Below are 12,211 nucleotides of genomic sequence, written 5' to 3'. Positions count from 1 at the left end.
CAGGATGAGGAGATAATGATGGTGGTGGTGTAGGATATGGTTGAATAGGGTGAAGGAGGAATTTAGGGAAAGTCTCAGACTTCTCACAGGCATGATTTGGGAAATTACGTTATTCACTTGAATGGGGAATACCAGGAGAAGGAGAAGTTTACGAGAGTGATGATGGCTTTAGTCTGGGATACTCTGAGTTTGAGAAGCTTATGGGATTTCCTAGAGATATTGGTTATGTGTTTGAAAATAAGATAAAATAGACTAACTATAATGAACACTCATTCCAATGGTTTACAAACTTTTTAATAATCACACACATGACAATCAGTAGAAATTTTTGACAATATGCTTCTGTATGCATGTATGTATGTAAGTTACACATATTACTTTTACTAGCTAATGTCATAATTCCCCAATGCTCAATGTCCACTTAGAGCAAGGGTCAGCATTAATAATAATGTATGTAAATCCATATTTTAATTTGTTCTCTTGATCGTAATGAATTATTTTGGCCAATCCTTGACAAATCTGCTTAGATCCTCATTGATTTGGTTTGACATTGTAATATGCCCATTCCTCTACCACTTTCTTGTTCATGCTGACTTGAATTATTATCATTATTGCCAATCCAGTTTGTTTTTAAGCCACTTGCCATTTTGTGAGACTTGGTTTAGTTAAAATCATATAATATAATCCGAAACTCCATTGTTTATAAACTAGGCACAGATAAACGCAAAAGCATCGCAATATACTGAAAGTGAAGGAAAGATGGAACCCAGCCTCTTCATGCTGTAGGACTCCCATTCTTTACTCCAGTATCACTGGTGACTTGTGATCGTCTGATATTTGGGCTAAGTGTTGAAAGTAGGTAATAAACATGTACACTAGAAGTTCTGATATTTTTTCCTGTTCTATGTGTCCTGATTAGTAAAATCCGATGAGACTCCGTTAGTCTTTTACACTGAGCTGGGCACTGAGGTAAGTTTAATACATAGAATCTTTACTTTGACCAAACAGAATTCATAGAGTTAAATCAGGGAAAAAACCCAAATTTGATTCTTGTTTTCTACTGTTTAAATTTACTCTTGGATCAGGTTTCCCTGACATTTGAATGAAACTTAAGGGAAGTCCATGATTTTTTCAAGTTACATTCAATATTTTTTCTGTTTACCTCTATTCCTCATATACAGCCTTGATTTGGTAATTAATGTGTCCAATTCAGTATATTACAACAAACAAATCAAATTTTCTTTAAAGTGACAACTTCACTCTTCCTCCAGATTCCCCTGTTCTTTCTCCCAGTTTAGGATTTTGCCATATCTCCTCCATCTTCCTAACCTTGATCTTGACTTCTCCAGAGTACAGAGTTTGATCAAGGAGAGAGAGGTAAGGAGGAAGCAAGAGTCTTCCTTGTCTAGTACTTTTTTTGATGACAGCATCAGTGCTCTGAGGACTTGGCAGGGGTTTAGTGGTAACGTGTTTCACATGCAGCGTCTTGGGGGGTATCCAGGGCTTCCCTTCTTCTCTGGGATCTCTTACTGGCGATTCCTTTGATGAAGGAAAATGCATCTCTTTTCAGTTGCTTGCCAGCCAGTCATTCCTGAGACCATTGGTAAACAGCAGGGAGATTCCAGTTTCCTTTAGCCAGAACCTCTTTCCCTCCAGAGCAGGATCTAGGGCAATGTCTCTGGCTTTCTCTTGCATGTGGCCTACCTCTGATCCATGGGGGACACATTCCTTACACATAAGCTAAGGAAGTACTTCCCAAATTGCAGCCACTACTGTGCCACCAGGTTTAGCCTACCCTTCTTTGGATTTCTGTCTTTAGAATTCTTTTTTTAGCTTTCTTTGAGGTGAGTCAGACAGTTATCCGTCATGCTCCCCCAAGCCCCTGGGAGCATTTATCATGTTCTTTGAGTTTGTTGAAACTTGAGGCGAGGAGCTTCTACCCTGACTCTCCCTCTGAGTTGTTTGGGGAAGGGCAGGAGGAGTCACAGCACACAGTCAGTTCTCACTTAAACTCCTCTTGTAATCCCAACATCGAACTCTTTATGCTGTCATGTGGGTGAGAAATTAAGAATCTTAAAAAGTGCATTTTGGCTACCTTTTTTGGTAAGTCCTGGATAGTGGTTATGCACTTCTCTTTAGAATATGTTATCTATTGGTATCTATTGACTTGGGCTTTGGCTGAAACTGAGACTAAAATAGGTGTATTTAAAGTCTTATTTAATCTTTATCTGAACCCTAAGAGGTACTCATCCTCCTGTTATTGCCCACATTTTACAGATTAGGAAACTGAGGCACAGAGGGGTTTATTAATGTGCTAAAGGTCACCCAGCTTTGTAAGTTTGTGTCTCTGGTAAGAAGTCTTATCTGGAGATTCAGGTTTAGAAATTGAAGCCTGGATGTGGGTGATCTCAGACTGGGTCATCAGCCTCAGGTACCCCCAAGGGTGGGGGATGAAGGAAGCCTTCCGTTCCATTCTCTGGCCCAAAATGTGAGTGATGGTGCAGCAATCCATGCAGAAAGCTCCAGAGGAGAAGCTTGGTGACACTGCTGCTGGAAGGCCCGTCTCTCTCATCTCTTTCTCCTGCATGTGTTCCTCAGATGTAAAAAATTTACAATGGCAACAATTAGAGAATGTGCTCTGTGTAGGATGAACCTGATTACCTTAATAACACTGCAGGCTTATATATAGCAGGGTTCAGCCAAGGGCCCCATGTGCTCTCCGGGCTACAGCTCATGTCAGCAGCTACTCGTCCAATAGGGCACCTTGCAGCAGCGGGCCTGGGACTCACAGAAGGTCATGGAGAGTCAAGGGCAGCACTCGGAATAGAACCAGCCTCTGTTTAACAGGCTCTAAACCCTAGTGGCAGGAAGTTCCCTTTATGAATGTTGGAACAACGACAGTTCTGAAATGTAGTAGATACCCAGAGCTGTCTAGAGGATATGACAATTGGGAGATGTGGCCCTTGAACATGGGAGTTTTTATTTGTAACATATTTACTGTCTGCTTCTTTATTGATTTTGAAGGGAGGCGGCAGGTACACAGTGGCTCAACCAAACAGTTGTAGGAGAGAGTGAATTGGGTTCTCCAAATGTTGATAAAAACCTGGAGATGGATGAATGACCTTCCCAGGCAGTGTCATAGAGCAGAGAAGGCTCATTCTAGCCCTGCACTGTCCGATAACAATAGAATACCATTTGCACTGGTAATTTTAAAGTTTTAGCAGTCATATTAAAACAATTAAAAAGAAACAGATGAAACGAATTTTAATAATGTGTTTTATTGAACCTAATACATTCAAACTAGTAATATTTCAACATGTAGCCAATATAAAATATCAGTGAGATATTTTGCATTCTGTTGCTCCTACTGAGTCTTTGAAATCTGGGTCTATATTTTATATGTGCAGCACCAGGGTATTGGGCCTAGCCATACTTGAAGTGCTTGATGGCCCCATGGTCAGTGCTCCCAAATTGAACAGCACAGCCTCCAACTTTAGCTCTGCCATTTGCCAGCTTTGTGATGTTGGGCCAGTTACTTAAACCTTCTGAACCTCAGTTTCCCTCCCTCCATGTATAAAATGGGGACCATAGCCTCTCAGGATATTGTGACGAGGTCACATGTATAAAGCAACTAGCAGGGTTCCTGATACGTAGTAAATACTGAATAAATGCGTGATTCCTTCCTCAAACTGACTTTAACAGCAGCTACACTGAAAGCCCCCGAGGGAGACTGAACTGCAGCTCAACCTCTGATATGTCCAACAGTAAACCAGTGCTGACCCTCTCTCTGACCCTTCCTTCCACTGACATTTCTTTATCCCCAGAAGCATCTGCACTGCTCTCTCCTTCACTTCCTTCAGGCCTCTGCTCCAAAACCATTTTCTCAGAGAAAGTTTTCCTGAAACCATTGTACGCAAAGCAATACCCTCGCTCTCACTCCCTCTTCCTTGCGCTATATTCTTCAGAGCTCTCCTCACCATCATATATGTGGTTACTCCTCTCATCTGTTTACTCCTCTCAACCTAAGAGAAAATGAATTCCCTGAGGGCTTTGGCTGCTCTGTTCACTATTTAATTTCCAGCTAAATGTGATAATGAGTGAATTTCTTAAACATCCCCAATGTGTTGTCCTGAGTGTACAGCACCAAAATGAAATACCCAGTTCTTGCCTGATGAGGGAGAGAGAGAGAGAAAGAGAAATATGGGTGATCAAATGCCTCATGGACCCTTATTCTCGCTAAAACCTCTGCTGCCCTGTGTGCCACTCGGGGCACACACCCCATCATCCTGCCCTCTCCCAACCCCAAGTCTTGTTTTATGCTACCCACTCTGCTGGAGTTTCCTTTTCCTCATCTCTGCTTAATAAAATCATATATGCTATTTAAGGCTCTGTTCAAAGACCACTTCTTCTTAGAATCCTCTTCAGATCTCTCGGTTGAAAACGTTATCTCTGGCCTGTATTCCTCCATGAGACTTTTTTCTTCTGTTCTAGTATTTATGACAGCATATTTCATATTACAATTCATTACCCATGTGTAAGACTGCCCCATGACACTATGAATCTCTGGAGGGCAGGACATAATTTCAGCCGGGGTGGGGGATGTAGTGGAAACTACACAGATTTTTTAATGAGATATACATGGGTTAGAATCTTGAATCTAATACTCAGGAATTGTGAGCTTGGGAAAGTTATTTAATGTCTCCAAGTCCCAAGATGCTCTTCTGTTAAATGGGATAACTGTCGCCACCTCGCAGAATAAACCTTTATCAACATCTGCTCTGTACTGGATGCTTTGGCTACTACCAAGAGAACAGATACTTTTAGATCCAAGCACACAGTAGATGCTCAATAAATACCAGTCACGTAACCCTTATATTATCCAAAGTCTCTAGTACATTTGGTGCTAACATGGGCTTATTTACAGAATGGCAGTCACAATGTCTGTCATCAAATGGCAACATTTAGGCAACGTCTCTACTAGTCCTAGTTCTTGCCCAACAAAACACCCCATTTCTATTAAAATGCACCTTGTAGAAACTTTCATTTTCATTTCTCACATTCTGTGGATTATTGTGATTTTCTAAGTCAACAGAGACATGTTCAGACTTCTTCCATGAAGCACTCATCTTTACTTGCTCAAATGTAGATTGCATCACAAGCCACAACAACAAAGAAGGTTCAGACACAGCCACATACACCCACTGCCCTGTCAAAACAACGTGGCAGAATGAAAACCAGGAGCTATGAGACAAGAGTCTGGCCCAATTAGCCACTCAGGTCACAATATGAGCAAAGGAGTTGGGTTAGAGCAGGGCTTAACTTTTGCACCCTTGACATTTTGGGTCCAATATTGTTTATTTTTGGGGACTGTCCTGCGCATTGTAGGATTTGTGGCAGCATCTCTAGCCTCTACCCACTACATGCCAGTAGCACACCCTCCATCATGACAATCAAAGGTGTCCCTTGGGGGTCAAAATGGCCTCCACTTTGGGAAGTACTGGATTAGATCTTTCAAATTTCAGCTGATTCTAGGACTACAGGCTGAAGTCTCTCTCTGTTACACATGCAGACACATACACATAGGCTACTGTTCCATGTATAGCCTCATTCTGCTTTTGAAAGGGGTGATGTTCTGAATCCTGTTTCCTTGCAAACAGTCTAACAGCCAGGCATTCTCTCCCAGGCTCCCCTCACCCCCTGCACCCACTTACAACAGAAGCCATGTATAAGGGCTGGATAGGTGACATGCTGTGATTTCAGTGTGCTGTAGCTCCCCACCGGGATCTTTGAACAATCACCTCCACCCCCTGCTTGCCGCTCAGGTGGGCTCCGGCAGACAGTTTTGGCAGCTGTAGCTGTTACAGCTCTGCATTCAACATGTACAGCTTTGTTTTAGGCTCTGAACAAAACTTCAGGCCACAGCTTCTGCCAGCCCACTCCTCTGTTCACGTGCCTCTCTCCTTTGCCCCTGACAGCTGGGGCTTGCAGTGCCAAGCAGATTGCTGTAGCTACTCATAATAAAATGGTACAATTGGACAACAGAGGGAAATATCCAACTGGATGGGAAATTCACATCTCTTTCTTTCTGATTTTCTCTTTTTTAGCTTTACTTTCTTCCCATTTTCAGCTGGAAGGGTAAACAAATAAGCTATCATATTTATTCATGTTTATCTATATTTTTACATTTGACAAAATGTTTGTGTCCTTGCCACATTTTGAAATGGTAGCATAAAAATCAGAGATTTAGAGAGAGGATATGACTGTCTGGAGTCACATAGCTAGCCATGTATAGAAACAGTCTTTTAAAGGTTCTTTCCACTTAAAGCCTCATAGCCCAGTGAGAAACACAGACACAGAAACGAATAGGTGTAATAAAAGATAATAAGTATTAACATACAGTTATTAAAGTGAGCAACTGGAGCTGAGAGAAAGGAACAACTAACACTTTTGATAGGAATAGAAAAAAGAAATGATCTTTGAGGACTTGACCTCAACTAGCTACTGAAAGATAAACAGGACTTGGCCGGACAGTGAGGACCATATGAGCAAAGACCCTCCCAGCAGGGAATAAGTGGACGTCATCAGTACCAACATTCATCATTGTCATTATCCTCATCATCATTGATGCCATTTATTGAGCACTTAACCAAATGCCAGGCACTGGGTGGAACACTTTACGTCAATTGAGTCATTTCATTCTCACATTAGTTCTGGCTGTGGGTGCTATTGTTAACTACATTTTACAGACAAGGAAGCTGAGACTCAGAGAAGTTAAATGACTTGCCTGAAATAATACTGTTTATAACTGATAGTACCTGGATTCAAAGCTGCCTTTCAATATAGAAAAGGATAGCCTCTTCTAGAATAAGTGGGATGGGGACACAGACAACACAGCATTAAGCTAGTAAGTAGAATGATGATGAAATGATAAAAACAAAACATGGAAATTTTCCAAAGACCGGGCATGGCCTTGTGGTTTCTCTTCTCTCCTCCCCACAAGGAGCTTCTGTGTAAGCTCTCCCTTAGTCTTGTGTTTCTCCAGCATGGCTCCACTGTGCTATGCCACCACTGAAAGAAGAGGTGAGCAAGCCTCCACCCAGTTCCTTGGCCTTAAGTTTTCCTTCTGAGCACCAGGGAAGCTTGAGGCTCAGAGTCTCAAAGTGGATTCTCTCGTCACATTTCCTTGGATTGAAAGAGATGTCCACTGAGCATTGTAGAAGTGGACTCTAATGAACTCCATGAGCTCTTCATCCGTAAGGTATCCAACCCAGATAGTCCTGGTCATTATCCACCCTAAGACTTTGTGCCTTCACCTACTTATGCAAAAGCAAATCATGTGTTCTGTAGGTACATGCCTGTGTGAGAGGAGGAAAGAAAGGAACTCTCATTTTGCTGAGTCTCTGCTATGACAGGCAGGTTGTTTGTGAAGTTACTAGGTGGGACAGACACTGGAGGTCCCTTTCTGGCTGTGTCAGACTCTGTTTCTCCATTTGTTGGTTTCATTCATCTTTTCAACACATATGACTTGAACACCTACAATGTTCCAAGTGCCGAGATAGAGGCATGTAAGCCCATCCTGTGTTTTACAAACGAGGAAACTGCATCCTAAGAAGTCAAGCAGTTTGTCCATGTTCACACAACATGTGAACAGCAAAGCAGGAACGTGAGCCCAGATCTCCGTCAAGGCCATGCTCTTAACCTGACCCTGTACTGATCTTTGTAAACCTTAAAGCACTCTACTGATGTAAGGTAGTACTATGAAGATGTGTTAATACCATTTTTCTTTTCCTTTGTCTTTCTCTCTCTTCCTTTTATTTTGTTTTATTTTTTTTTCCCTTCTCTCTCTTTCCTCTCTCCCTCTTTACTTCCTCCTTTCTCTCTCTCTCTCTTTTTATTCTTTTCTCCACAGGACTCCACAGAATGGAGCAAGAATGAGAGGAAAAAGGCCGGCAGAAAAGCATGAACTGGAGGTTTGTTGAGCTCCTCTACTTCCTGTTTATATGGGGCCGTATCTCAGTGCAGCCCTCCCACCAGGAACCAGCTGGGACAGACCAACATGTCTCCAAGGAATTTGATTGGCTTATTTCAGACAGGGGGCCTTTCCACCACTCCAGGAGCTACCTATCCTTTGTGGAAAGACACCGTCAAGGATTTACAACCAGATATAAAATATACAGGTAAGATCTGGGCTAAGTTAGCCTTTGTATTTCATTCATAGAGTGCTTTTTGGGGTCAGTCGTTGGAATGAGACTTGCTGTTTGAAGTAGCATCTGAGCCATAAGAATCATGCCCTTTCAGCAGGATGTTACTCACTTTCTCACTTCTTTTTTTTTTTTTTTTTACTTTTTGCAAGAGATTAATAATGATAAGGAGAAGAGCAAATAGTTAATGTTTATTGAGTACTTACTGTGTGTTGGACATGGTGCTTAGTACTTTCTTTATACTATCTCATTTAAACCTTATAACAACCATCAGAGATAGGTTCCATCTGTTTTCTCCACTTTATAGATGAAGTAATTGAGCTTCAGCTGGTGAAATAACTTGTCTAAAGTCACATAGTCAGTAAGTGGTGGGACTGGGATTCAGACTTTGGTTTATCTGCATCCGCAGTCACACTAATTTTAGTCAATCACTTTAGGCATAAGCAGTGCTGTTTTGCAAATGCTATTAACGTACCCAATATCCTACTCAAACTTATTCACACATTTGGAAACAAGTAAGGATACTTGATGAGCAACCTTTTCTTGAGCAGATCTGAACTGGTTCTTGGCCTATTGGAATCCTACTCATCCAGAAAGGACTTGGCCACAGTTCTTTTCTCTTTGAAACCATCTTGGATTCTCTCCATTCCACATGATCACCCTCTCTTTTATATTGCCACAGCTTGCTACACTTATACCTCTTTAGTTTTCAGTCATTTGGAATTAGAGTGCAATCTTGTATTTCTTTCTCACCTAACTAGAAACTCCATGAGGGCAGAACTTATATGTATATATATGTATAATTCATTTCTGGGTCCCCAGAGTGATTTTGTTCTGCCTCGTATCATAAGCATACAACAAATGTTGTGGACTTCAATGAATTGGAGAATGCAAAAGACTCTCTAGAAGTGTAGTCTTTGTCTTAAAGGTCAAGGAAGAAGGACAAACCCTAACACTTCTGAGCCCATCAAAATAATTGAGCCAGGAAACATGGTGGAGGATAGAACCCTGGCCTGCAGCTGGGAAGGCATGGATTCAGGTCTTAAATCTTTTATGTATTTGATATGAAAATGGGCTAATCTCCTTTGCACATTTTGTGACATTGTGGACTGGGAATGAGTGACTCATGAAATCTCTACCAGCTGCAAATGCCTGTGATTCTGTGCTGAATATTCAAATCGTAGCTTGAAAGTTGGCCCACTAGTGACTGAGGTCTTGCAATGGTTCTATTTATGCAAGAGCTCACAGATGAACTTTCTGTGAGCCTTGAAGAGTGGTAAATAATCAGAGAGTTATTGGGAAAAGATGTTCTGGGTATGATGAAAAGCAGAACACAAAGGAAAATGAATATGAGGTATGCAAGAAAAGGAAAAAAGCAAAGGGATGAGAAATATGGTGCATTTCTTCTTTCAAAAGAGAATATCAGAATTTCAAAAATAAAGTTATTGATTCAAAGGTTTTTAGGAGACTTACTCCTAAACAACCTAAGAACAGTAGTTATCTACTTAATTTCAAATTTGGATTCTTAAAATAGTTTCTGACAGAATACAGCCATTGCTGTTTATGAATATGCATAAACCAACCATGGGTGCTCATTGATTACTCAACAGAATATACCAATATCTGAAATCCCTGGTATTGGGAAGAATATAAAATTGAGATGTTGGATTTAGGGGAATAGAAGAAGTAGTGAAGATCCAGATATCTTATTCTGTTGGTGTTTCGTCAGATAATAATAACCTCTTGATTTTATATGTGGCTTTCTCTTCCATTTGAGCCTCCTGAGAATACTTTAAAGTTGGGATTACTGGGGTTCGTATTTCATTTTAAAGATCACAAGATGAATGACTCAAATAAAGGTTTGTAGCCAAGGAAAGGTGGAGCTTGGACTGGAAACAAAATCTGGTTATAAGTCCATAACCACAGTAATGAATACACTAGACCTGAAGGGATCCATTCATTGTTTCCAAATGTTGCTTCACAACTATTATATGCCAGACACTGTGCTAGACATTGGGTATAAGTTGCCCTGAAGATAAGTAGTCATGATATGACATGAGCGATGACTATACTGGAGTTTTATAAGGGCAATATCGTGTGTATTATATGATTAATATATGTTTGTGATTGTTGTTGACATAACCTATGTTTAAATGGATACATTGAGTAGAACCACAAATATAGAATGCTCAACAATAGCAGCCTTTTAAAGAGTACTTATGATATACCATGAAGGGAGGACATTCAATTCACACAACATCCTCTGTGAGGTGAGCTGTGCCTTGATATTTTACCAATAGGAAAATTAGATCTTGGGGAGATTGAGTGCATTGCCCTAGCTCATTCCTCTAGTAAGGAATGGAGCTAGGGTCCAAACACTACTCCACCTGACCCCAAAGCCCTCCTTTCAACCACTATGTTGTACAACTCCCCAGCATGGCTTCCAAATGTAGAGTGTTTCAGGGCTCTGAAAGGACTCTACCAAACATTTTTCCTCACAACCACTTTGTAAACATTTTGGGGTAGTTTTAGAGATGCTGAGAAGTGAAAGGCTGATAATGAGTTTGGGGCTAAGGACTTCTGGGTACTTATTCCACCCTTCCAGGCAGTGGTCTTATGACTTTAGGCAAGCTCCCTCCTCTCCTGGATTTTACTTTCCTCATCTAACCAATGATAATCTTGATGTAGATCAGTGGTTTTCAACCGTTGCTCTTTGAAATCCTGAGGGTCAGTTGAAGAAGTCATAGAAGCCACTGTAGTGTGGGAAGACAGGCAAAGTGGGGGAGGTGATCAGGCATGATCCCCAGCCTTACATGCCCTCATGCAAGGGAGAGTTTGCATCTGCTTTGGTGTTCAGTGTTCATGTATGCTTTTCTTTGGATTCCACTGCTAAAACAAAGTTTGCAATCATCCAACAAGCTGATTTCTAAGATCCTTTCTAGCTCTAAAATTAGTATAAGATTTAACTGAGGTCACATGGTTAATTAAATGATGGAGTTCAACCCAGAAGTCAGGCCTCTGGTCATCTAGTTATTCCGTTCTTCCTTTATTTAATCCTCAAATAATTATTAAGCACCAGCTACAGGCCCAGCACTGGGTTTGGGGCAGGTGATACAATGATGAGTAAAACAAACATGCTCCCTGCTCTCAGAGGAGAGACTGACATTAATTAAACACACACATACACTGTAAATGCTACTAAGAAAAAACTGCATGATAGCCACAACTGGGAAAGCGTTAATACCATAAACATTGATTTGGCACCTACTATGTGCAAAGATTAGGTGGAGCTCTTATGCACATGGACGCATGTGCAAATAGGTACTCTGAGACGTGTGTGCCCATCCAGGCCAGGTTCAGACCAGAGCAAAAGCCAACCACGACATGCTCATTGGGGCAGTTGTCAACGGACACTTCCTCCTCACTGTATGTAGCTTTCCTGAAACACTAAAGCATGTTCACAGGTGGTTTCCACTGTGTCTTCCTGTATGCTAACATGGACACAAAACATTAGAAACTTGACATTTGCATCATGAAAGAAAGGCTTCAATACCAGAATGTGCTGCATTGTCTTAAGCTAGAGAGCCAGCTTTTGTAAAATGTCCTAGACCTCAAGCTTTGGGCCAGTGCCCCCATCCAGAATCCAGGGTGATCTGGGAGCTTCAGAAAGAAAGTGGAAGTCTTCTCTCCTCACTTAAGTGGGTTAAGGCCACCTCCTTCCTCCTGCATATGCACAGAGAGACTGGCTTCAGCTCATAGAGTCCCAGTGGGGAGTCAGTGCTACTGACAACAATGAGAACCTTTCGAATGAAATCCCAGCAGAAGCCCTCTCTCATGTTGTTTCACAAGCTGAGCAATATTAGGTGCGTAAGCAGTGGTTTGCGTGCAGACGGCACATGTTCTGTCACTCAGAAGCCTGAGCTGAGACATGGAGGCTGGGAGAGTTGTCTGCTTAAATCTGCCAGGGTGCAGTGGCAACATCATTGACGTTAGAGTCAGGGAACCTGGGC

At 41.5% G+C, this 12,211-nt stretch overlaps 1 protein-coding gene across 1 annotated transcript in view; it reads left to right on the top strand.

Moving 5' to 3' along the window:
• Positions 1–12,211, top strand: part of BRINP1 (BMP/retinoic acid inducible neural specific 1) — a 170,471-nt gene that overhangs the window by 38,952 nt on the left and 119,308 nt on the right. The window contains exon 2 of the mRNA XM_046638052.1: positions 7,910–8,177. Coding sequence (XP_046494008.1) covers positions 7,960–8,177 — 218 coding nt within the window. The 5' untranslated portion in view covers positions 7,910–7,959. The remainder of the gene's footprint in view (positions 1–7,909; positions 8,178–12,211) is intronic.

The sequence above is a fragment of the Equus quagga genome, chromosome 1 (genome assembly GCF_021613505.1).
Source record: "Equus quagga isolate Etosha38 chromosome 1, UCLA_HA_Equagga_1.0, whole genome shotgun sequence".
NCBI lineage: Eukaryota > Metazoa > Chordata > Mammalia > Perissodactyla > Equidae > Equus > Equus quagga.
This window is presented reverse-complemented; position numbering and strand designations above follow the sequence as displayed.